The sequence below is a fragment of the Desmodus rotundus genome, chromosome 10 (assembly GCF_022682495.2).
Source record: "Desmodus rotundus isolate HL8 chromosome 10, HLdesRot8A.1, whole genome shotgun sequence".
Taxonomy (NCBI): Eukaryota; Metazoa; Chordata; class Mammalia; order Chiroptera; family Phyllostomidae; genus Desmodus; species Desmodus rotundus.
Window position 1 is genome coordinate 72,070,238 of NC_071396.1, and position 27,601 is coordinate 72,097,838.

Sequence of the window (27,601 nt, forward strand, 5' to 3'; positions counted from 1 at the left end):
GGACAAAGATGTGGAGCAGCTGGAACTCTCATGCACTGCAGACAGAAACATGTTACCACCACTTTAAAGTACATTTTCTGTTTTATGAAAGTTAAATGTGCACCTAACCTATATGAACTAGTCATTCCACTCCCAGGTATTTACCCGAGAAATAAAACTTATGGTGGAGCTTCCTAACAATTTAGACCTGTCTCAAACACTTGTATAGCAATGTCCACAATGACTTTGTAATAGCCCAAAACTTCAAAGAACTCAAATGTCAGTCAATAGTAAATTGATAAATTTAATATATTCATATAATGGGATACACTCAGCAGTAACAAGGGTGAATTACTGATATACAGTGCAATGTGGACCTCAAAATATTATAGAGAAGCCATGCAAGTGCACATAGATGACTTTATTTACTTAAAATTCTAGAAAATGCAAACCAATCTATAGTAACAGAAAGGAGATCAAGCGCTTGCCTGGAAATGGTGTAGGACAGGGGTCAGATGGGGCAATATAAAGGATAGCCAAGGGCCTTGAGGGAAATTTAGTGATGATAAATACATTAGATCAACTGTGATTTTATGGGAGTGTGTGCATAAATACGTCAAAACCTGTGAAAAGTTTAAATATGCAGTTTAAATCAATACACTATAAAAGTGCAGATTCTGACTCAGAAGATTTGGGAAGGGGCCAAGAGTCCGCGTCACCCAGCTCCCAGGAGATGCTGATAGTGTTTCCACACCGTTTTGAGTGGCAAACCTTTTTGAGTACTCATTATTTTGTCATGTATATGTCATTTGAGTACACAATAAATACACATTGTACCATACTGAATAGTGCAGATAAAATCCATCACTGGAGGAAGTTCTATAGGACATCAGTGGTCAAAATTCTTGAATATGTTGGTAATTATCCATCTTGCCCTATCTGCTAGAAATCTCCAACTATGACCCAACTGCACTTTCAGACTGAACACCCTCCCTTCATAAAGCTTTTCTGGAATTCCAGTTTGTTTGTATAGTGTATTTCATTTTATCATGCTATTTAGAGTTGCATCAGGGTTGAAACAAAGTTTAGAGAATAGAGTTCAACTGAAGGCAGATGTTAAATTTAAGGAACTTCCTAACAGTTCAGACCTGTCTAAAAATCTCGTAATGTAAACTTCCCCAGCATCCAGCACATGCGTATTTCATGGCTCTTGTGGCTGTCCTCAGGATTGTGTACCGACTCAGTAAGTTCCAGGGTGGCTTTGACCCCTAAGAGCTGTGACCTGAGATAAACCACAACTTCTCTAGGAATGAACTTTCATCTCTAAAATGAGGAGGTTGAACTAGGTCATATTACTTCTTCTGAGTCTCAATTCCATATTCTTATTTCAGAGTAAAGATGGCAAAAACCCAGAAAGAACTTTAGCTTCTTGGCTCTAAGAAGTGGGCTAAACTGTAGGTGCAGAGTCATTAAGAAAGTTTTTTAGTTGAACAGTAACAACCCTGCATAGTTTATACGAGGGACTGGCAATGTTTTTTGTTTTTTATAAAGGGCCAGAATAATACATTTTTGGCTTTGCAGGCCATATGGTCTCTGTTGCATATGCTAAACCCTGCCATTGTAGTGGGAAAGCCCTCATAAACAATACTTCAGTGAGTGGGTGTGGCCAGACTTGACACACAGGCGGTTTGCTGACTCTTGGTTTAGATCAAAATACCTTTCTAACTCTCTGAAAATAGGCAGAAAATCAAGAAACTTTATTGATAACATTTTATTAACTCTGGGTACATAATGTAACTAGTCCTCATATCTAAAGACAACAAACCAACAAATTTTCATAATGTCAAGTTATATATACTTTAAGTTAATGAACTACATATATAAAAGCTATAAGATATTTTGCAGGCATGGGAAGATGTGTTCATGAGACTTCATTGTAAGAAGAGGTATAGAATATGTTAGAGATTTCTCAAACCTACAAAGGAATTTCAAAATTTACACTGTTTACAAAGTTCTTACTTGATAACTTTTCATCTTCATTGATCGGAAGACTTAATTAGAGCAGCTTTCTTCTTATACTTTTCTCCAATCTCTCTAATATTTTCCAAGAGATCTTCAGACACATGGTCTTCATACTCTCTATCAACTTTAGCAATCTGCTCCTCAAGGTGTTTCTAGTGGAAACAATTAGCAATTGTTAATGTAAAAACATAAATTTACAGACAAGAGTACACCCTTTGTAAGAAAAGGATTAGAAGGAATGTTCTTGTATCCACCATGGAGGGCCCTTTGTGCCCTTTCCAAATCATATCCTCTCGTTCCTCCCCAGAGGCAACCACTTTCCTAAATGCTTTTCTTTTCTTTATATACTATGCACACACACAGATACAGATGTATGTAACTCTAAACAATATAGTTTAGTGGAACATGGTTTCAACTTCATATTTATTGAATTATATTAAAGGTAATGTTCTATGACTTTTTTCCAGCCAGTATTTTAAGATTCATTCATGTTAATACGTACCACTACAGTTTATTCATGTACTGCTATACAAATTTCTATAGAATGAATACACCCTTTACTTATACACCTTACCATTAATGATTTTTTTTTTTGTTCCCAGGCATGGTAGGCTGAGTAGCAGCCTCTCCAAAGATGTCCATGTCCCAATCCCCAGGACTTGTAAATTTGTTATCTCATATGGCAAAAGAAACTTTGCAGGTATAAGTTAAAGATCACAAGAAGAGATTATTCTGCCCTACACTGATAGGTCCAACATAATCACCAGGGTCCTTGGAAGAAGGAAGGAGCAATGTGACAATTAGAGAGATCTAAAGAAAGAAGAGCAGTCAGATGATAGGAGACGCTGTGCTAGGAGGAAGAGGTCACAAGCCAAGGACTGCAGGTGGCCTCTGGAAGGACTGCAGTCAGAGGCCCCATTTTAGACTTCTGAATTATAAGAATTCAGAAGTATAAGAATTGTAAGAAATAAATTTGTGTTGCTTTAAGCTATTCAATTGGTAATAATTTGTTATGGCACCAATAGGAAACTAATACACCAGGTTATTTGTTTTTTTACTATTTCAAATTTAATAACATAGCAAAGCACAAATTTATTTCATCAAAGTTAGGTGGCTTACAACAACAAAGTTTATGCTCTCACAGTTCTGGAAGCTAGCAGTCTGAAATCAAGGTGTTGACAGGACTATGTTCTCTCTGAAGGCTCTAGGGAAGAATCCTTCTTTGCCTCCCCCCAGCTTCTACCAGTTAGCCTTGGCACTCTTTAGTTTGTAGTTACGTCACTGTATTTCTGTCTATCTCCACATGAGCTTTTTAAAGGGTACCGGTCACTGGATTTCAGGTCTACCCTAATCTAGTATGACTGCATGTTAACTAAGTACATCCATAAAGACTTTATTTCCAAATAAGGTCACACTGTGAGATTTCAGATAGATAGGTATTTTTGGGGTATACTGTTTAACCCAGTACAGTACTCTAGCGGCGTAAAAATTTAATACATAGCTTTATTAGGGATTGCCAAACTGTTCTCTAAAGTTATTATATCAATTTAAAACCCCAGCAACATAAATAAGAACTTTCATTTCTGTAATTCTTGCTGGCAAGTAGTATTATTAAAGTTTAATTTATTGCCAGTTTTTGAGGGTGGGAATGGTGTATCTTTTCATATGTTTATTGGCCACATTAGGTCTTTGTGAAATTCCCATGCAAGTCTTTGGCCCACTTTTCATATTTATTTTTCAGAGGTTATGTGTATCTAGATCTGTTACCAGTTGTTAAAAAAACAAAACAAAACAAAACTTCTACCATTTTACTGCTTATCTTTCTACTCTCTATGTAGAGATCTTAATTTTAATAGAGTTGAATTTAATTGAATAATTCTTTTTTTCTCCACTGTTCCACAATACTACCTCTTTCATATATCAGTTTCCTATCTATGCTCAATCATCTGTTTCTGGATTCTTTGCCAGACAGACTAGTTTGTATGTATGAATACTACAATGTGTTGGATAATATACCTTTATAATAATTTTTTGAACATCTAAATAGACAAAAGAAAAAAAAAAGATTTTTGTGCCCTTCAGGGACGTAGAAGCCCAGAACAGGAGCCAGCAACCTTTTTCTATAAAGGGCTAAGTAATAAGTATTTTGTTTTAGGCTTTGTGTGTCTGAATACACCAGATGGTCTTTGTGGCACCTGCTGAGCCCTGGTGTTGTAGCCGGAAAGCAGCCAAGCAGTACGGAAATGAAATGAAATGGTTGTTTCAATAAAACTTTATTCACAAAATTAGGCTGTGGGCACAATGTGGCCTGCAGCCTGTAGTTTGCTGTCTCCTGGTTGGGAACATCATGGCTCCACCAGGAACTGCTCAAAGAAACACACTGTCCCATGCGAAATACAACATCTGAAGATACCATTAGATCCAAATTCCTGTTTTCTTTAGTACAATTTCATCATTCATAAAATTTCTCCACATTAGGTTTTAATGATAATTGATTAACTTTCTATGCTCCTTCTATACTTTACTGGCTAATTGTGAATTTTGCACATTGCAAAATAAGTGCTCAGTAAATGCTGAACTCAGTCTGATCTTCTTAACATTAAACTAGTGAGTAATTAAAAAGTAATAATAATCTATCATTAGAATTTCAAATATAATTTTGTGTTAACTGATCAAAACTTTAATAGTTGTGGTTACCTTTCACATAAATCCACAGTGATAAATCTCTACTAGATTAACAACACTAAAGTCAGACTAATAGTTATCTATAATAGAGGTACAAAGAATGTTGGCAATTATTTAGTATAATCCTTTCATTTTTACAGATGAAGAAAGTAAAGACCAAAAGAAGTCAAATGATATAGACAAGCAGACTTTCTCAATCTAAGCCAATAATTGTATATTATGAATGAACATTTCTCTTAAAAACCTACAGTAGAACTATTATACAGCATACATGGGAGAATGAGAAAGTGGTGACTCAGATCATTTTCTGGTCAAATCATTTGTGGTTGAGAAAGGATTCATTAAAGGCTATGGAGTCACTAAGTTGCTGAATTAGGAGAAGTAGGTAGAATCCTGGTTTCCTGATGTATCTAGGATGTTTTTCTTAGTTTTAACTAGTAAGCACTCAAGAGCACTGGCAAGCAAGAAAGCAGCAGATCAATGTCGTTCAGGAGAGATGAGGAAAAGTAGGATATCACATGCTCTGCTCTCAATATATGGAAGTCTATTAATGTAATATAATGAACCTTCTTTTTTTAAACCCTTCCCAATTGGAAATATATTACCTGATAAATTACCTGGGAATTATGGGGTTTAGCAATTATCTTAGCTTTTGTACTCTGTACAGATGGTTAGAAGAATAGTTTTATTGTTAAACTTTCAAGTTATGTGAAAGGTGAGGATAAGGTAAACATTATGTTTCAGAAATGCTTGATTCTGTGTTTATATGAAATTAACAGAGTGGAAAAGTATTTGTTATAACATGCTCTTTCATCTGAATGAAATCTTAAATGTACTAAAACGTTTCCAGTATGTAGAATGAGGTTGGGCACCACATCCTATACTGTTGGATGCAATAATCATTGTTGTTTATGTGAACAAAACAGGTTACTTTATAAGATGCACAAGTGTCCCCTCACACCACCGCTAGACAGGATTCTTCTATAAATTTGTACTTGATCATAATTCCCATAGAAATAAAGTTTATCATTTAATTTTTGTAGAAACAAAATTGAAATACACAAAAACTTGAAAAACTTTCTTAGAATGTAGAAAAGACCTTCCCACACTTACCTCCACAGACCCTACATGTGTAGCAACCATCTCTAAAAGACACTGCAAGTTATTTCCCACTTTTCGTCTTTCTTCCGTTGTGGTCTGTACAACTAGTTGGTATCTGTAGGATAAAAAGTCCTGTTTGAGTTGTCCAGTGGAAAAACTTAGTATACCACTTCTAGTTAGTTCACTTCTCTTTTTCATATTCAACAAAACCAAGCTGTGATGGGGATATGTGTTGCTTGTTATGTGTATGATTAATTCACAGAGGTGCAGCTTTCAATCATTAAACAGAGATAAAAACATTTTCAAATATCCTTTGTAAGCAACAAAACAAAATAGCAAAACTTCATTCTTTAAAATACAAAGCTTGGAAGCAAATGGTCTTACCTGAGTCTGCAAAAGGACTGTACACTTAATTCTTGATCTAATCTTTTCCTATGATTATCATGCATAATAGCATTTATAGTAAAAACTTCTTTAAAAAAATTTTTTTGGGGCGAGAAATTAAATACACTTGAATGGGAGAGCAGGAGTCTTGTTTGATGGCATTCAAATTCAAATTCAAAACAAAAACTGCAAGCCAAAAAAACTGCTTCAACCAAATTTTCTACCTCTAGGCTACGAATAAGAAAATGAAGATCTGTGATTTTCTTAAGGATTTACTTCCAACATTAGAGTAACATTTTTTAAAGTTATTTGGAGGCCACTTGACACTTAGAGAACCTGTGAATTAACTAATAAATATACTGACTTTATACAGGTTGCACTAGAGAATTATAGGCACAAAGGCAAAAAAAATTCTATAAGGAATGTCACTATTTTTAGTTACATTTATGGCACTGTGTCTAAAATGTTTCCTATGTAAAAACCAAAAGGGAAAACTTGACAGTGTATAATTGGATAATAAAGAACTTCTAAAAAAAGTAAGTGTCCAGTTACTTCTGCTATAATGCTTGTTGGAAACATGTATTTGTTGCAACTGGATATATTAGGCAGCAATTAGAGCATAATGCAAATTTTGCATTTCCTTATGCCAATTTCCTCCTTGAGAAACATTACATGAATGCAGAACACTGCACTCAGCTGAATCCAAATGCAAAGAAATATATAAAACACAAAACATACAAGCACACACCTGACAGGGGCACTAGCTCCTACAGTTAATTAAATGTATGATGAGCCACAAGCATCCATATCTGGTGTGACAATTTTCTATTTAATTTCAGATAACCCTCCTTCTACCTCTTCTCATTAATTCACAAGGTGCAACCCTCTGAATGCCCACTTCCCCATACAAAATTTAGGTCTTTTTAAGGTAGAGTATACTACTTATTGTGGTATTTAGGTATTTCTTAAAATATTTAACATGTTTACAATTGTGCTAACATTTTCATTAGGTTCCAGTCTTTGTTTCTTTGTAACTGACAAAGTTTTGGAAGGTTGGGCCCCAATCATAATTTTCCCGAAAGTCCTGTGATTTTTATTGCAGATGTTTTTTTCATAGTGAAACAGAGTGTAGACTGAGAGGCCTCCGAAGCCCCCATAGCCCTTGGTTGGGGGGTGGGGGGAACAGATGATATGGCTTAAGATACTTGTCATAACAAAGGCAAAATAATAGCTGTGCTAAGGCCTTGGGCAAGGTGGGTGTGACTTTCAGGATATATTCTGGGGAAAACCCCCTAAGCAACTGTAATTGACTTTGAAGCTAGTAAAAGCCTACAAGAAAAAGCCAGGTACCTTGACTGGTTGTGTGGTCCCTGGCAGTCTTTCTAGGAAAGAAACAAAGGTCGCTCTCCTGAAGAATGGCTAGAAGAAACCTTAAGGCACAATAGAAGACTTAGGGACTTGAAAAAAGGAGGTGGTAGAGGCAAGGCCAAATGGCAGATGTGTGGCTCAGCTTCTGTGCCCTGAAAGGTGGACTAAAAAGTCAATCTAAAGGTTCCTTGTGTAAATTCCAGCAAAGCAGACTTAAAAATCATATGTAATCAATTGCTGCTCTTGGTGTGTTTATGCAAATGAACAGGAAAAATTAAAACTGGATTTAATGCAGTCCCTTTAATGACAGTAAAGGTAATCTTAGGAAGAAAAATCGTAATTCAAGAAAATCATAATGCTCAGTGTTGGACATTAAACTAGTGCAGCTGTCTTCAAAGTTTGTTTTCATTTGAAAGTTAAAACTGGGTTTGTGACATCATCAAAAATGCTCAATTTACAGACAAAAAGGATCTGTCAAATTGCCACTGTTAAATGACATACTATCGAGGGCCTTGCAATTAAATGTCTTCCCAGAAGAGTCTCGCAGTCTCAAAAACTAGTTTGTGAATTGTATAAATTAATGTGTGTGTTCTTCCTTCTGTTTTCATAAGGCGTAAGCCTATGATCTCATTACCTGAGTAAGAGGTTGCAATATAGGCCTCACTTAAGAAGCCCACCTACAGCTCCACCTCCTAAGACTCAACAGTTTGACTGACCTAAGTGGCTGGTTGGTGAAATATTGGTGTGGTCTGTGGGCTTCACTTTAAAACTGATTTCCTTTTCCAAAAAAGCCACTCTTTTCCTAATGTGGGACATTGAAAAAAATTGGTCCCTGCTTTTGACATTTAGTGTTTAGGGTTTTAATCGTGCTTTCTAACCCTCTTGCCTCCAGAATACGACAAGAATGCCAACTTGTCCAAAAGTGCCAGCCCTTGGACAGCATGCACGCCATTCCCTGGGGACAGCCAACTGACCTCCACTCTGCAAGGTCCTTCTCCCACGCACAAAGGCCACCCTCTGCTCTGCTTCACACCCCCACTTTGTTAGGAACTCCTGAACCCAGACATAGGTAGAATAATGGCCATGGCAAGCAGAAGGTAGCTCCAAAAAATTAAGACCTTCACCCCTTGTCCTTTATAGGATTATAAAGACCCCAAAGTCAAAAAGGGGGGAATTGAAACAAAGTGTAGACTGATGCTCCCCCAAACCCCCCACAGCTTTTGGTTGGGGGATGGCAGGAGCAGATGATATGGCTTAAAATACTTTTCATGACAGAGGCAAAATAAAGGCTGTGCTACTGCCTTGGGGCAAGGTGGGCATGACTTTCAGGATATATCCGTACTTATGGTGTAGCCAGGGGGGTAGCCCTCTGGATCACTAAATCACTCTTGCCCTCACTGGGAATGGCAGCCTAAAGAGTGTAAACTATACAGGGAAACCGGCAAATGTAGCTCACTGTGGAAAAAGTTGAAAATAAGGTCATGCAGAAGGCTCTGGGTCAGGATTTAAAACTAAGGGCGAGTAGCCACAAGGAAAGCCATGATGAAGGGGTGTGAAGAAGCCATGCTGCCAACAGGAGCCATGCAGGCTGGAGAGGCTGGTCTGCACGGGCTAGTAAGAACGTGGGCATGCTGCTTTAATCGTGCCTGCTCCAGCAGACTCCAAAGCCACCAAGGATCCTGCCTTGCAGAACGCTGACCTGCTGCCTTGCAAACCCGGGCTCTTGAAACTTGTGCCTTTCCTGGACTTCACCATAATCCAGTGCACCACAGCATATGTATTCCTGGACTATAACATGGAGGCTAATGACAACATACCCCAGATCCTGAAGATAAACACTTCTGTGAGACTGTTTGCATAGCTAGCTTAAAATAAGAAAATGGGGAACTTTTGGAGCTTTTGGCTTATAGCCTTTTGGGAAACAATGGAAGTGCTGGGTCTCGTGGGAAAGAAGGGCTCCGAGCATAAGTGCTCTGAGTGCTCGCGAGGTCGGAATATTGTAAATAAAAACCTGTCCCTTCCAGAGTTAATTGTTGGGTCATTCACCAAGGCGCCACATGGCCAGGCCCGTTTACTTGGTTACAATAGTGTAGTGAATATTATAAAGGCACATGTTGTGTTATAGCAGACTAACTCTGTAATTTATAGTAAAATTATAGTTTATATATACCCAATTTCTAGGAACTGTATCTTAAAAATATGAGCTTAATGGAGTTTATTAAAGCTTAGTGAGACTTTACTAAAATTTGCTAACAAAAAGCCAAAGTTATTTGAATTGATTTAAAATTTTATGTTGTTTTCAGGGATTAAAAACCATTTACTAATTAGATCTAAAAATGAAGGGGCAACAGCTATAACAGCAGCAGAATGTATTTTCTGGGGAAAGTATCTTCTTTTACAAACTATTCTGCTTAAGTTCTCTTCACCACTCCCTCAACAACCAAAGAACTCTACAATACACAGTGAAGCAAATAAACACAGATCTAGTTCTGTAGAATGTTAAATAAACTGAAAATAAACATTATAAATCTTCGTGAGATGAACTTACTCCTGCTGAATAGAATCTAATTCATTCATAGCTTCACCGAGGCCCTCGTTAACAGCACTCTCCAGCATGTGCTTGTGTTTCTCCAAGGACTCCAGCTCACTGGCACATTTATTGTCCTCTTCCTCAGCTTCCTATCAGAATAGAGTTGTGGTTACATATCTTGATATTCACCTCCTATATACTTCAGGAGGATTTTAAAAATTTATGTGAGCATTTGAAAAAATCAGGTTGCATCATCATTTGTATTCTCAGGATGCTTACTACTTTACGTGTAAGAGATATTAAATTAAAATACTCCTTTGGGAATCTTATACTATAAACATAAATGTGACCTTCTCAACAGACCTGCATAAAATTCATTCAGCAGTGTTTTCAAGTTTGTACTGAAATTTTATGATACTCCAATTTAAAATTTTTCCATGAGCATTAAAGATACTTTTTTATAAGTCAAAATGTGGGTACCTTTTACACAACCATTATTTCACACATGTATTAATTATGAATGGGCAAAGTAGCCCAAATTTATCAATTCTTAGGTTTCTCAAGATGAAATATAAAAAAGTCTTTTACTTTCACTTAAGTGCTTTAAAGAAAAAACTCAAGTGTTGTCACAGAGGACATATGAAGAAACAAAAATGATTACCAAGTGCCTCATATTTCACATGTAGGTCACATTATTGTGGTGTATTTTCTAAAGATTTCACACTGCTTAAAAAATGTAATATGCCCTACAGGTCAAGAGAAAAGTTTCAATTCCTAATACCTTATTGGTGTAAGTAAGTAAAAAGTATTGGTGGCTAAAATTTTCAGATAAACTGCATAAATGGTAATGAACAGAGTCATCTGAGTAAATGCTGGCCAGAAAGTGGTTAAGAGGTGGTGGGGAATGAATCTTATTATTTTACCCATATTCTAGATTTCATGTAAATGACCTTTGGAATTTGGCCAGGACAGTCAGTTTGCAATGACACTTTATATGCAATCACACACAGAAGGTCTTATTGGGGTATGAGATTTAGAAGCACTTAAGACTAAGTCTCCATAAAAAGGTAGAAGAAATTATGTTTAAAACATGTTTTGGTTTTATAAGGATACTAAATCACATATGCAAGCATAAAAAATTAGTGAAAGAGTGAAGATGTTCCATGGTGAAACAGCTGTAGTCCAGAGAGTCATTTAAAAAAACAAATAAAAAAGCTCCACACAATAAATTTTGGAAGACAAAACTAAAACACAAGTTGTAGGATATAGCTTAAATATTTCAGTTTGTTGTCAGAACTGGTACCAAGCCAATCAATCATGACACAGCTTTGGCTAACCTATATAAACCGTGGCAAAGTCCTTACCTTAACCTTTTGTTGGTAAAGATCATCCAGCTTTTGAATTTCTTCTTTCAGACTTCTTACACTTCTCCTACTTTCCGTTATCATTGTATTTAACTTGGGAAATAAAACTTTGGGTGAGAAATCATAACCACACATCAAAAAAATTTAATAAGTTATTTAACTTTTATATTAACAACTAAATAAACCAAGTTATTTCTTCTAGTTCTTTTGGACACTTAGCTATTATTTGTCTTAAAAATTTATTATTCCCCAAATAGGAGTTAATTTCAAGAACACCTGTAATTAATGTTTAAATGCAGAGTGGTATAGTAGGTTATTAGTTAGGAATTTAAAGTGTGGCTTAATTCTCAGTAAAATAAGGATACCATCATGTTTTTCTACTAGTATCTCTGGGAATGCCTTTAAGCTCTCATGCATATTATGTACTTTTTAATATTAATGTAATAATAAATATAAATTATTTTTGCTCTCTAGTTTCTTTAGACTTTATCTACTTTAGTTCCCTAGCTTTCCATCATGTTCACTTTCTGGGATATTAAAGAAAACTATTCATACGAATTTTATTGGATAACATTTGCTAATTGGTTATAGTCAATGCATTCTTCCAAAGAGTAACCAAATTTAATCTTGTGTTTTAAGATCTGTTAAAACTAAAATTGGAGAAAAGGTGTTCTAAAGCTCATTTCATATTGATAGTGCTGATACCAGATGATATTGGTAACAAAGAATGTTTTTCAGCTAGATCAAGAGGAAAATATTTCCCGCAGGAAACAGAAAATAGTAAAAGGTATAAACTATTATCTTTCTTTAAAAGGATGATTCTACATATAGACAAAAATTTAAAAATTATGTTTTTGGGAAAATTTAGTGAAGATATTGTTATTTAGCAAAAGATAAGATGGTAAAAGGACTACACTTGTTAAAGAAACTTGCATATATGTCTCATTCAGTCATCAAAAATCCCTTGTAAGGGACCTCCTATTTTACAAGTGAGAAGAGTGGGCTGGAAAGAGTGCTATTTACTCAAGATCATGCAACTAGCATATACCCAGAACTAAAACCGAGATGTTCTAACTCAAAAGGACATTTTCTATACCACCTGCCTTTTCAGACGAGATTGGGTGCGTTCGGGGTGGTATGGCCTTATACACCACCTGCCTTTTCAATTATGTTAAAGACTGGAGTTACTGAAGCTATAAACTTTGCTTCCATTCTAAAGATATTTACTTCTAAAGTAATTACTAAGTTAAGCTAGTTGTTTCATTAAGTTCACCTACAATAAGACCAACGGGCACCTAAAAAACCAGAACTTCCACTGGGTCCTCATGACTGGTCAAAATCATATTCAGTTACCTTTGAGGAGCTTTTATTTTCCATGTCAGCTTTACTAAAGTTTCATCAATTAATTAAACATTCCCCTACCCATTTACGAGAATACACATTTCCACTGTGGTAAACAGGAATGATTAAAGAAAATAATAACCATTAATGATAATTTTGCAACCAAAACCAATCATTACTAACATTTGGCATACTTCCTCTAGTCTTTCTTTCTTTCTTTCATTCAACAAAGAGATCTAAAGTTGCTTGTAGAAAAAGAAGACAGAAAGCCCTGGCTGGTGTGGCTCAGTGGATTGAGCACCAGACTGCAAAGCAAAGGGTGATTGGTTCGATTCCCAGTCAGGGCACATGCCTGGGATGCAGGGCCAGGTTCCCCAGTGTGCAGCACATGACAGGCAACCACACACTGATGTTTCTCTCTCTCTCTCTCTCCTTCCCTTCCCTTGCCTAAAAATAAATAAATAAAATCTTAAGAAAAACAAAAACAAAAAAATGATAGAGCCACCAGACTGGAATTCTAGCACTTCCTGCTTCCAACCAACCAAGATACTTATATGAGACCTTTCCTTCCTCCTCCCAGCCAGTTTCAGAATACAGGGCACCTACTTTCCTCATGAAGAGAAGTAACCTTCCAGCTTTTCTCTGGATCCTATGCTTTCACATTTCTTCATGGACTACATTCATGTTGGTCAATCCCTCTTGCTCTTATTTTTTTTTTTTAAACTTTACCCTCTTGCCCTTGAACTTCCTTATCTTTGTAACAAAACCCCTTGTCCCATAAAACTCCAAAAACAAGAGTTTAAAAAACAAAAATCTTTCCCATGTACCACTTTCTAACCATTGGTTTCATCTCCTTTCCTTAGACAGAAACATTTACTGTCTAAGTTTACTATAGTTTAATCTGTAGTAGTCCACAAAGAGTAGTCTATTCACAGTATAGTATATTCCATCTTCTACCATTTAAGATTTGATGCACAGTAATATGCTTTCTGGCTCCTATGCTTTTGCAAATGTCACTAGTAACCATCCTAATGGCTAAAGCCATGAACAACTTTCAGAGTTAACCTTATCTGACATCTGAGTAACATCTAATTACTCCTTTCTGAAATCCCCTTCCTTGGTTTTTAAGACCATGTAAACTCCTGGTTTCCTCTTAAAGTTTTGGGAGGTCCTTCTAATTCTTCCTCATAAGTTTCTCTTTCTCTGCTTTTGCTTTGGATATGGGTGTTTTCTCAGGATTCTGATCTTGGCTATATTCTCACTTGCTCACTTGGGAGAGCTCTCTCTCTCATTCTCACAACTGGGAGATCTCCTGGCTTAAGTAGCTACATACTAAGAAATATCTCTATCTATGTATCTCCAAACTCCAACCGCCTATTGGACATTCCCCACTTTGGTGTTCCAGAAGCTAAAACTCAGCCTATCCCAGCCTGAAATTCTCTCTTCCATAACCTCCTCTTGTATTCTTTATCAAGGTTCTAGAACATCACAACTGACAAAGATTCTCTCCTTGACAAAACTATTTATACCAATATAAAATAGGTACAAATAGTTTACCTACTCTGAACTTTCTTCTCAACTAGGCTGACTTTTGGGCTTCATGTTTGTCTCTGTATTATCTAACTTTAGCAAGAACCCCACTTAGTTATTTTAATCAGAATCCCCCCATCTTCAATATATGATCAAGTCCTCATTCTCCAGCCCCCTTTAATGTTCTTTCCTTCAGTAAGAACTCTGTTAGGTTGGTTTAGCCAGAATCCCCCATAATCCTGAGTTTCCCCTCAGTAATTTTCTATCCACTGAACTCTACCTTGCTCCTTGGCTATAAATTCTCACTTCTCTTTATTGTTATTTGGAGTTGAGTCCAATCTCTCTTGCCTTCTACAAAAGCCCACGGTAATGGTACTGCTTGAACAAAGTCTGCCTTACCAACTTTGACAAGTGTCATGGATAATTTTTCAACACCATGTACCAAAGCTGGACACCTAAACATTTTAAATTCCTCTCTTCCTTAAACTTTATATCCAAATAAACCACTAAATTAGGTTGTTTCAATCTTTAAATCTCTTTTCATCTCTACTACAATAGCTGTAGTTTCAGTGTTTACCATTTAGGTTACTGTGAGGTGTCTCAATTGTGTGTCTGTACTCTTCAATACGGCAACACTGATGGAAAACTTTGTATGGCAACAAAGTTTTCAATGGTCCCCAATGCCTATAGAACAAAAATTCAGCTGGTAAGCAAGAAGTGATAAGCCCCTTCATAATTAGGCCCTTATGACTCCAGGCTTCTCTGTCATCTTACTTACATTCATGGTGATTCATTAACATGCTATGTTCTTTGATCTCTGGACCATCAGTGGTGTGTGTGTGTGTGTGTGTGTATCCTTCTGTGTAATCCACTGGCCAATTCCTATGTGTTATTTTCAACTCAGCTCAGCTACCACTTTCTTCAGAAAAAACCTGTGCTTATTTTAGATAGGTAATTATGAAAATCCCACAATGCTGTATTTACACTACAAAAATGATATGATGAAAGTTAATGTTTCAGGCCCTCCTCACTTGAGATAAGAGTTCATAAAGGCAGATACTATATAACCAACATCGATTACACCACCGCCAGATACACAGCAGGCTCTCAAAAAATATCTGAATAAATTTCAGTTGCTAGTATTTAAACTTTACATTTGTATTCATAAGTGTAACTGGTTTAATTTTCTTTTGCGATGTCTTTATAAGGTTGTGGTATGAGGATTATGAGACTTCATAAATGAAAATTTTTAAAGATTTGTGTTTATACTGTACTACTTTGTAACTCAAATAAATTCCCTCTACCTTTGTAGTATACAGATTTCTCATTTGCATTTTCCTGTTTTTTCTTAAACGATTTTGGCAATTATTTTAAAGTACTTTTCAGACTGATTAGTTTTGTTATTCTAATTTATTTGTTTAAACTTTACTGTTTCAAATTGGTATTTTACCTTATGCCATTTTAACTTGGTTAAACAGATTATCAAGTTGAAAAAATAGTTTTTTTTTTAATATATATAGATTTAGAGTATACAACACGATGACTTGATATATGCATTTTTGTGAAATGATTAATACATTGTTTAATCAGGATCACTTCTTTCTTGAAAAGTCTTCCCTACTTTGGCTTTTATAGCATATTGTTTTCTTTTCATTGTTCTCTAACTATTTTGTCTACTTCCTCGATGTATTTTTCCCAGAATCTTCTTTTTCCAATCCCTTAAGTGGTTTCTTCTCAAAGATTCAATCCTCTGCCACCTCCCTGTACACTCTCTCCCTAAGAAACATCACTCACATATTCAATGGTCACATATATGACAAAGACCCTGATACCTGTAATTTTGGACTCAACCTCTCTCTTATGTTCTCAATCTATTGCTTCAACTTCCTTTTGGATGTCTATGTACCCAGAATAGCAAGCTCAACATCTCTAGCACTGTCTTGGCCACCCCACCATTCATTTCTCTTCCTCTAGGTTGCCCGCACTATGAAAATTTAACTCACTGTTGATATTTCTTTCGCTCTTAGGTTTTACATTCAGCCATTAAATGCTTGCGTTCTACCTTCTTAACATTTCCTAAACCTGTCCCCTTCCTTCCACTTCCATTTCTACTACCATACATTAACCTCTTAACGATTTTAGTTGCTTCACCTGTAATTCACTTTTTTCAATACTCAAATGATTTTTGCAAAAACATAAATCCGATTAGCATAACTGCCCATCAGTCTTTTCCTCTCAATGGGAGTTTATATTTCATATCAACTTCAGTTATCTTTATCTTTGGAACATTAACCTGCCCATAGTAGGCATCTCATAATCCCTATTCCTCTTCAGTTTTCCTTCCTACAGGCTTTAAAAAGTTGCAGTATAAATTTGAAAACGAGGTCTCTATCGCTTGCATTTCACACTTTGTTGAGACTCTTGGTTTTTTGGTGCACGTCACATCAGAAGAGAAAAAACAAACTGAAGCAGGCTACAGGAAGAGTTCAACTTAGATAACCATCATGCCTACAGAACATCTGTTAAAGCAGTCCTAACGCCTTATATTCTTTCCATACTGCAATGTTACAGAAACCCCAAATTATAACAATACTGTACCATGAAATTCCTCACTTATATGTTACAAATTTTTCAATTTTTTTTAAGTGGAAAAATTCTTTCTAATACAAAGCCAGTCTTAACAGAATTGGTTAACATTAAAAAATATGTGGTTTACTTGCATTTGTGAAACACCATAGGTTTTATTTCCAGATGAGAAAAAATAAACAAGTTTCTACTCTGAGAAAAGATAGGATTTCTTTTATACAGTAGTTCCCTTTTATCCGTGAGGGATAAGTTCTATGATCCCCAGTGGATACGGATAGTACCGAACCCTATATACCCTTGAATGCAAGCACTGCAATACTACAGCAGTTAATCTGATAACTGAGATAGATGGCTACTAAGTGACTAAACAGGTGGGTAGTGTATAACCTGTGAATAGGTTGTACAAAGGGATGATTCACATCCTGGGCAGGATTTCATCAAGCAACTGAGAACAGCATGTAATTTAAAATTTATAAACTATTTCTGGAATTTTTCACTTAATATTTCTGGACTGCAGTTGACTATGGGTAACTAAAACTATAGAGAGCAAAACTGTGGAGGGCAGGGCTGGCAACTGTATCTTGAGATCTGTTAGCCAGAGAAGAGTTCTTGGAGAGCTGAATTAACTAGGTTTTTCCTTTAATTGTTGAATGTCATGATAATAATACCTTTAGTTTGTATTAGAGTGGCTTCTTTTCTTTTTTTAAGTATATTTTATTGATTATGCTATTGCAGTTGTCTCATTTTTTCCCTCCCTTTTATTCCCTTCCAACCTGCACCTCCCCTCCCACCAGCATTCCCCACCCTTAGTTCATGTCCATGCACTGTACACGAAAGTTCTTTGGCTTCTCCATTTCCTATGCTATTCTTAACCTTCCCCTATTTTGTTCCTACCATTTATGCTTCTTATTCCCTGTACCTTTCCCTCCATTCTCCCCCACCCCCTCCCCACTGATAACCCTCCATGTGATCTCCATTTTTGTGATTCTGTTCCTATTCTAGTCGATGTTTGCTTAGTTTATTTTTAGTTTTTAGGTTCAGCTATTGATAGTTGTGATTTTGTTGTCATCTTACTGTTCATAGTTTTGATCTTTTTCTTAAGATAAGTCCCTTTAACATTTTATATAATAAGGGCTTGGTGATGATGAACTCCTTTAACTTGACCTTACCTGGGAAGCACTTTATGTGCCCTTCCATTCTAAATGATAGCTTTGCTGGATTGATTAATCTAGGTTGTAGATCCTTGCTTTTCCTCACTTTGAATACTTCTTGCTGGCCCCTTCTTGCCTACAAGGTTTCCTTTGAGAAATCAGCTGAGAGTCTTATGGGAACTCCTTTGTAGGTAACTCTTTCATTTTCTCTTGTTGCCTCTAAGATTCTCTCCTTATTTGTAACATTGGGTAATGTAATTATGATGTGCCTTGGTGTGTGCTTCCTTGGGTCCAACTCCTTTGGGACTCTCTGAGCTTCCTGGACTTCTTAGAAGTCTATTTCCTTTGTCAGATTGGGGAAGTTCTCCTTCATTATGTTTTCAATTTCTTGCTCTTCCTTTTCTCCTTCTGGCATCCTTATGATTTGGATGTTGGAACACTTAAAGTTGTCCCGGAGGTTCCTAAGCCTCTCCTCACTTTTCTGAATTCTTGTTTCTTCATTCTGTTCTGGTTGAATGTTTATTTCTTCCTTATGCTCCAAATTGTTGACTTGAGTCTTGGTTTCCTTCCCTTCATGGTTGTTTCCCTGTATATTTTTATGTTACTCTGCATAGCCTTCACTTTTTTTCTGTTTCATGACCATACTCAACCATTTCTGTGAGCATTACAGTATTTTGAACTCTGCATCTGATAGGCTGGCTATTTCTTCATGGCTTAGTTCTATTTGTGGTATTTTGATCTGTTCTTTCATTTGGGCCATACTTCTTTGTCTTAGCATACCTGTTAGGTTGCAAGGGGTGGAGCCTTAGGTATTTGCCAGGGCTGGGCAACTCACTTCCCTGTGCTGTGGAGCTGTATGTGGGGGAGGGGTCAGAGGAGAGGGAATAATGCCATTTGCTCAGCTCTCGCCTTGCTTTCAGTCACTTCCCCTGCTACCCACAAACAAACTGGGCCCTTCTGGTGCTGATTCCCAGGTGTGTGTGTGTGTGTGTGTATATTCTAGGACCCCGTGGGTCTCTCCAACGAACCTTCCTGTGAGGCTGGGAGTTTCTCCCACTGCCACAACCTCCACGGGTTTTTATAGCCAGAGGGTTTTGAGGATTTCTGGAACCCTGGGCTGTGTAGTCTGTTCTCATTCCCCAGTTGTTCCTCCCAGTTTATCTGCACGCAACTGTGAGACTTCCCAGTCCTTCAGCTGCTGCCTTGTGGCATCCTCTCCACCCCTCCTACCAGTATGAATGAAAATTTCTTCTTTAACTCCTTGGTTGTTGGACTTCCATACAGTTCGATTTTCTGGAAATTCTTATTGATTTTTGTTTTTAAATTGGTTGTTGTCCTTCTTTTGGTTGTGGGAGGAGACAAAGTGTATCCACTTCTTAACTTTTCTTAATCAACTATAACAATGCTTAATCTAAAGGTTATTAAATACAATAGTATTGTTCTCTTTCAGGGATATTGGTGTTTACAGAAGCAGAAACTTTCTGCAAACTACTTTTGGAAACGGACTATCACAGACATTTAAATTTAAGTCTCCCTGAATTCTACTGTCCACAATGAAAAATTTGGTAAAAAGAAATTTCTTAACCTATCATAGCTAGTTAGCTTCTAACCCCAAATGATACATACCTACTTTTAAGGTAGATACTTCAACTTCCTTTAAGCATAAAAAGGAATATTATTAAAATATCTCACAGTAGAGGAGGAAATTCTCCATTAAAAACAAGGGAAATTTACTCAGTTACATATGTATCCCTTCAGTATCAATGATGTGTGAAGTCTAGGATGTTTAAGTTACTTCCAATGTTTGTAGGTCAAGGGTATTCCCAACTCTCATTTTTAATATTAAGAATTAATTCCTTAGTAAATTAGAAACTACAAACCACATGTAATTTGAAGTTAAAAAAGTATTACTTTTGCTTATAATGACTATGTTTTATTACTTACTTGTTCTAAAGTATCATCTAATCCCATTTTTTTATTTAGAGCTTTATTACTTTCTTCTTCAGTTTGATTCAAGAGTTCCTTGAGTGGTACCTACAAAATACAGAGGAATGTGGGTTACGTATGACATATATAATTACAAACTTTCTCTCATGAAGCATCTACATGTGATAGGAGGAACCACTTTTGGAGGAAAAAAGTGAATCTGTCATAGTTTGAATCTAAATTAACATCATTGAAATAAAGAACTGACAGTAACCATAGAGGAATGGGAGAGGGATAATGGGGGAAAAGAGGGAAAGGGTTGTCAAGGAACACGTATAAAGGACACAGAGACAAAGCGAAAGGGGGCAGGATCAAGGGTGGGAGGCGGGAATGGGTGGGGCAGGGGGAGGCATGGGGGAAGGAAAATGGAGACAACTGTACTTGAACATAAAAAAATATATATATATAAAATAAATAAATAAATAAATCAACACACCATCAAGAAGAAATAAAGCTATTTTTAATGTAATTTTTATAACTATAGAATGTACCTTGCTTTTGGTTTTGAATACATGCAAAATTCTAGATTTGTTTATCTATTCTGGAAATCCATTGTTATTATTTACATTTTATAAATACACTTAGTTTAATGCAGTCTCAAAAACAATTTATATGTTTTATGCTATATATGCATCGTTTTCTCTTAATCTTTTTCAGCTGTTTAGTCTTACAATTATCTGCTTGTACTTCATTTCTTTTCTTTGTTGCTATTCATTGTAATTCTACTGTAATAAAAAAGACTAGAGCAGGGACTGGTTGAATAAGCCAAACAACAGAGGACTCTGAGGCTGCAAAAGAAATGAGGGACATCTCAACATACTACTGTAGACATCATTGGGGTAGACTATTCTGTGAATAAAGCAAGGTGGGTGTGTCCAGGATAGGTAAATGTTTACCTGTTTATTTAAATAAGGATATAACTCAGGAACACAGAGCAAGGTATTGGGGAAGGGGCATGGAGCTTTCATGTTCTCTGAGCTTTGCCATTCTCCCTGCATCTCCACATATTCACCAACCTACAAGCTTACCTGCTTGTATTTCTTATGTTTTTATGCTATTTTCCTGGTCTTATTTTAACCCAAAACTTCACTGCTTCTCATTACTATTACTTTTTTTTAATTGAGGTAAAACTTACTTGTTAAAAAGGTTAAACTGAAACAATTAAGGTAAAATAAATTTAACATAAAATTAACTTTCAAAGTGTACAATCCAGAGGCATTTAGTAATTCACAATGTTGTATAACCATCACCTCTAGTTTGAAAACATTTTCATCACTCCAAAAGAAAACCCTGTGTGTACTGTTTTCAGTAGACCTTCTGAAATTATTGGTGAGTTTTAATTTGGGCTGCTGTGTTTGAAAGATGTAATGTCCTCTTTAACTTCTTTCCAAATACTACTTATAACAGTTGGCATGGTATCTTCTTGATGCTCTTTCTCCTTTTATTGTTCTATTATTATGTAATACAATTTCCAGAGATAAATGAAAAATGTTATCTTCTTTTCTGAGCATATGTATTTTTTTTTTAAATATATTTATTGATTATGCTATTACATTTGTCCCATTTCCCCCCCACTCCACTCCATCCTGCCCACCCCCCTCCCTCCCACATTCCCCCCCCATAGTTCATGTCCATGGGTCATACTTATAAGTTCTTTGGCTTCTACATTTCCTACACTATTTTTACCCTCCCCCTGTCTATTTTCCACCTATCATCTATGCTACTTATTCTCTGTACCTTTACCCCCCTCTCCCCCTCCCACTCCCTTATTGACAACCCTCATGTTCTAGTTGTTTGCCTAGTTTGCTCTCATTTTTGTTTTATGTGTGGTCGTTAATAACTGTGAGTTTGCTGTCATTTTTACTGTTCCTATTTTTGATCTTTTTCTTAGGTAACTCCCTTTAACATTTCATATAATAAGGGCTTGGTGATGATGAGCCTCTTCAACTTGACCTTATCTGAGAAGCACTTTATCCTCCCTTCCATTCTAAATGATAGCTTTGCTGGATATAGTAATCTTGGACGTAGGTCCTTGCGTTTAATCTTGGGTAATGTAATTATGATGTGTCTTGTTGTGTTCCTCCTTGGGTCCAGCTTCTTTGGGACTCTCTGAGCTTCCTGGACTTCCCGGAAGTCTATTTCCTTTGCCAGATCGGGGAAGTTCTCCATTATTTGTTCAAATAAGTTTTCAATTTTTTGTTCTTCCTCTTCTCCTTCTGGCACCCCTATAATTCGGATGTTGGAATGTTTCAAGGTGTCCTGGAGGTTCCTAAGCCTCTCCTCATTTTTCCAAGTTCTTGTTTCTTCATTCTTTTCTGGTTGAATGTTTGTTTCTTCCTTCTGGTCCATACCATTGATTTGAGTCCCAGTTTCCTTCTCATCACTATTGGTTCCCTGTACATTTTCCTTTGTTTCTCTTAGCATAGGCTTCATTTTTTCATCTGTTTTTCGAATAGATTCAACCAAGTCTGTGAGCATATTGATAACCAGTGCTTTGAACTGTGCATCCGATAGGTTGGCTATCTCTTCGTCGCTTAGTTGTATTTTTTCTGGAGCTTTGAAGTGTTCTGTCATTTGGGCCATTTTTTTTGTCTTGGTGCGTCTGTTACTTTAAGGGGCGGAGCCTTAGGTGTTCACCGGGGCGGGGTAATGCTGGTTGCTGCGCTGTGATGCTGTACGTGGGGGCGGGGCCGAGAGGGAGCAATGGCGCCCGCTTCACTCTCCTCCGGATTTCAGTCTTTCACTCCGCTACCCACAATCAAACTGGGCCCCTCTGGTGCTGGTTCCCGAGTAAGTGGGCCTGTGCACACTCTAGGCCCCTGTGGGTCTCTCCAACAACCTCTCCTGTGAGGCTGGGAGTCTCTCCTGCCGCCCCAACCCCCAGGGGCGCTTTCAATCAGAGGTTTGAGGCTTTATTTCCCCGAGCTGGAGCCCTGGGTTGCACAGCGGTCTGCTTCTCTGCCCGCCGTTCGTCCGGTTTATCTGTGGGCGAATGTGGTGCCGCAATGTGCTATCCGCCACTCTGCCTGCCCCACTCTCCGCCACTCTGAGTCCGGCCCTCTGGGTTTATCTGTGCAAATGTGGGACCGCAGGGTCTGCTAGTGCTGGGACTGCCTGTGCCATTTGTCCCACACTCCGCCAGTCTCAGTCCCGCCACAGCCACGCGAGTCCTCTCCACCCCAGTGCCGTCTCCGCCCCTCCTACCAGTCTGGATGAATGATTATTTTCTGTTTCCTTGGTGTTGGTCCCCCTTGCTGTTCGATTCTCTGTCAGTTCTGGTTGTGCGAGGAGGCGCAGTGTGTCTACCTACGCCGCCATCTTGGTTCTCCTGGCCCGAGCATATGTATTTTTTATGTAATGGGTAATCTTTTCTACAGTGATTTGATTCAGGTAATTATTTTCTTACACTAGTCACGTCAAACTACTCAAAACAACAGTGAGTAGTAAACTCTCCTCCTGGCTGGCTACCTATCTGCCCATTTCCTCAATCATATCAGACATCAATCATATAATTTGAAAACCTCTGAAGTACTCATGATTACTTACATAAACTTGAGCTCTGTATTTGACAAGGCAGTTGGCACCAGCTTCAGGATTAAACTTAATTTCAAAGTCATAACCTTTGGAATTCTCAGCACCCTTAGGTATAAGTTTTAATTTTCTAGCCAACTTGTGATACTCTGTTAATTGTGTTTCAATCTACAAGAATAGAACACAAAAATAAATGTTACACACAAAAAATCAAACAGCTCCATTACAAATGGTTTCCAATCAGCATTTCTGTAATTTTATATAAAATTATATTGTCTGTACTTTTAGCAGGTTAATAATTTAGTATTTTTTAGTAGTAAGAGTGTCAGTTTTAAAATATGAAGAAAAGACTTTATTCATACTGAATTTGTAGGATAATCATAAGACTATAATTAGTAAGCAATATATTATTGTTATTCCATTTATCTGACAAATAGTTTGGAAATAGAGTCACATATAAGTATTAACAAAAATTCACACCCTTTCCTTTAAAAATAACTTCAGGACCAATAAGTAGCACAAACATTAAGAAAAAATATGAAGCAAACCAAACTGAGGTACATACATCATAGTCAAACTACTGAACACCAAAAATACTATCTTGCCAATATTTTGTTAAGGATTTTCATTTCTGTGACATACATTTGTTCATCACTACTACTTGAATATAAGCTCCATGAAAGTGGCTGAATTCCCAGCCTTTAGAATAGTACTTGGTACACAGTAGACAGTTAATATGAATACTTTGAGTGAAAGAATGTAATGGCAAAACTACCCATTGGAAGGAACTTGCTTGAATAATTTGCCATTTCTAAAAATTGATTAGCTTTACTTATTTACTGAATTTAAGATTTCTTCTTAAAGAATGAGGAAATCATCTCAACTACTACAATTTGTATATGATAGCTTTCTAGGGACTACTAAGATTTGTTGGTGTTAGGGGTAGTTTCTTCTGTTGTTTTCTAGCATTTATCTAATGAGAACAGCTTTCACAAGTCCATATACTATATCATGCCTAAATGCAGGGAGAGTAAATATGTGGTACATGTGTCTCTACTTTCTCTTTCCCACAACCAATTCAGACAGTGAAAACTGATCCCGTCTTTCCTGATGAGTCTAGATGCACTCTTGAAGTGTATCTCAACAAAGAGCCCAGAAGGCTACCACCAGTCAGAAGTGGCATACAGAATTAAAATTAGCTTAGAAAAAAAAATGAATGAAATATGTATATTGAACTTTTGCGTTCTGCCACCATTCTATACTGTCTCTCTTATCCACTATCCAAGGGCTTTGTTCTTAGTGTCCATGGATCTACTCTGGTTCCTCATCAGGCCATTGCTTACCTACTTCCCACATAATTTTTTCCTCTCAACCTGGTCCTGAGAATTAAAAGTAGCATTCTTTTTAGTACATCTAGTTTAGCTATTAAACTTAGAGTTTACCTAGTCCAGAGACTCCTAATTTCTCTTTTCCCACATAGTACTCAAGAGATAAAACATGCTCATTAATAACTGTTGAAGTAACTCATTTCAGATCACCAATCTAGTCTAACCAAACTTCATTTTATAAATAAGGAACCTAAAGCTATGAGAAATTAGATGACACACGGAAGGGACACAGGCACGAGGTGGCAAATCCAGGGGGAAAACACAGGCTTACCAAATTCTATGTTCAAAAACTTTAGGGATCACCACCACAGGCTATTTCTTTTAAATTCATATTTTTCTCCTTAATACATGAAGGCAGAGATTACCTAGAGAGTCTGGAGGATGAGGGAGTACAGAAGGTTAAGGCTAAAAAGGAGGTAATGCTTATTTCTCATACTAAACTGTCTATTCCATATTAAGAATTACATATGTAGTATTAAAATACAGATTTTCAATAATGCAACTATTAAGAAACCTTCTGCACTACATCTACAATGTACTTTATAATGTGACCAGGATGAAAAAGCAGTATTGCCTCCTTTTAGACAAACATAACTGCATTTGAGTTACTTTCTCATTTTAACAATGGTGATTAAGTGTAAGAAAAATTGTACTAAAGAAAGTACTGGAAGTAATAGAATAAAACGCCATTACTTTTGGACCAAAAGATAGAGACTAATTTTTTATTAGTGATATTTAAATTTTAGAAGTACACCTACCAGTAAACAAACATCAACACTAAAAATACTGCCCTGACTGATGTGGCTTAGTGGGTTGGGCGTTGTCCTGCAAACCATAAGGTCACCAGTTTGATTCTCAGACAGGGCACATGCCTGGATTGTAGGCCAGGTTCTCAGTTGGGAGCATGGAAGAGGCAACCGATCTGTTTCTCTGGCACATGGATGGTTCTCTCCCTCCCCTCTCTCTAAAAATAAAATAAAATCTTAAAAAAAAAAAAAAAGCAGGAACCTGAAAATACTAGTATAAAAAACTTCAAATTTAAACTTAAGTCTGAAACTTTTAAAAGACATGCTTTCTTTTCCTTTCCTTAAAAAAAAAAAAGTTTTTATGTAAGTTTTCTTAGGAATGCAAATAGTGTGTATATAGCAGAAAAGATTGTTGTGAAACTGCAGGAAAAATGTCTCTAAACAACCTGTTAATTTATCATATTGTTTTAGAATACATTAGTGTCATGTCCATTATAATGCTGAATCACGAAAAGTTCATGTATACTGAATGTTACATGTAAAAAAGTAAGGCAGAAGTATAGAACATTTATAAGACTGTCAACAATAATAAGGATAAATTTTGTCCAGAAATTCATATGGTAAGCCCACTTTCTCAACAATGTTGGCTAAAATGATAATATACTATGTATAAGATTAAAATGAAGTCAAATAATTTGTTTTTGATGGAGATCACTAATGACCACTATTAGTGAATCTGACAGAAACTTCTGAATCCTCTTATTGCATCTGACAATGCTAAGTCATTTCTATTCTTTTGACCTCTCTGGACAGTCCTTAGTTTCCTTTTAGGCCTCTCTTAAAGAACCTTTACCTACTCCAAGGTGTGTTCCCAGAGTTCTATTTTCCTATGTATTCTTCTTTGGTAAATTCATCTACCCCCAGTGGCTTCAATCACATTACTGTACACTGATTTTTATCGAATCTACATTACAAAGCCTGATGGTCCAGACCCATATAACAATAGCCTATTAGATATTTTCACTTGGATGCCCAATGAACATAACAGATCCAGCACACCCTCTCCACTCCTGACTAGTGACTTCTCTTTTATTCCAGGGTGAATGGTACTACTGTTTGCTCAATCATCCAAGCCAGACACTGCGACTGCATCCCCTTTCTCTCATCAGGTCTCTTTTACTCTACCTCCTAAGTAGTCGGAACCTACCCATTTTGAATCTCCACTAGCATTATCCAAATTCATCTTGTCATTTCTCACATTTCTGCCACACATTATTATTTGACTTTTTTCTACCTCCCAATCCAGTTTTCACATTACCGAAACTGAGATTTTTCTGAAATGTGATCATATCTGTTTAAAAATTTTAAGGCTTCTTAGAGTTTTTCAGGATAAAGTCCAAACTTCTAAACGTGAAAAGAATCTTCACCGTCTGTTCCATGCTCATCTCCTGCGTCTTATTTGTTGTTGTGTCCCCATCCCTTGCTATTAAGCACCAGCCATATGAAATGCTTAGGATACCAGAGTGCATCATGCTATTTTCTGAGTGTTCCCATATACTCTTTCTGTTCCCTACCCCTGTCATGCTAACTCTTCCTTACATTTCTCAATTAAGTTCAGGTATTATCTCTTTACCTGGTGCAATATTTTTTTTCATGTAGCACTTTCTGAACACCATAGCATGGCAATAGGGAAATACTGTTCATAGAAAACTGTCATCTTTCAAGAATGTTATCAACGAAGTGGGATCAAACAGAATTATTCAAAAGAGAGAACTATACATCTATATAACTTGAAAATTCAGACACCTTAATCAAGTGTATTAAATAATAGCATGATTTCTTTCTAGAAATTGTAAGAATTTAACAAATTTGTTTTTTTCTCAATGCAGAACTAGAATGTGAAACAATG

General features: G+C 36.7%; 1 protein-coding gene across 1 annotated transcript in view; it reads right to left on the reverse strand.

Annotated features, from left to right (window-relative positions):
- Positions 1–307: 307 nt before the first annotated feature.
- The window catches only part of NDC80 (NDC80 kinetochore complex component), a 45,551-nt gene continuing 18,257 nt past the window's right edge, over positions 308–27,601 (reverse strand). The window contains exons 12-17 of the mRNA XM_024580706.3: positions 23,574–23,726; positions 19,986–20,075; positions 11,434–11,526; positions 10,088–10,218; positions 5,800–5,902; positions 308–2,153 (exon numbers count right to left, since the gene is read on the reverse strand). Coding sequence (XP_024436474.1) covers positions 2,016–2,153; positions 5,800–5,902; positions 10,088–10,218; positions 11,434–11,526; positions 19,986–20,075; positions 23,574–23,726 — 708 coding nt within the window. The 3' untranslated portion in view covers positions 308–2,015. The remainder of the gene's footprint in view (positions 2,154–5,799; positions 5,903–10,087; positions 10,219–11,433; positions 11,527–19,985; positions 20,076–23,573; positions 23,727–27,601) is intronic.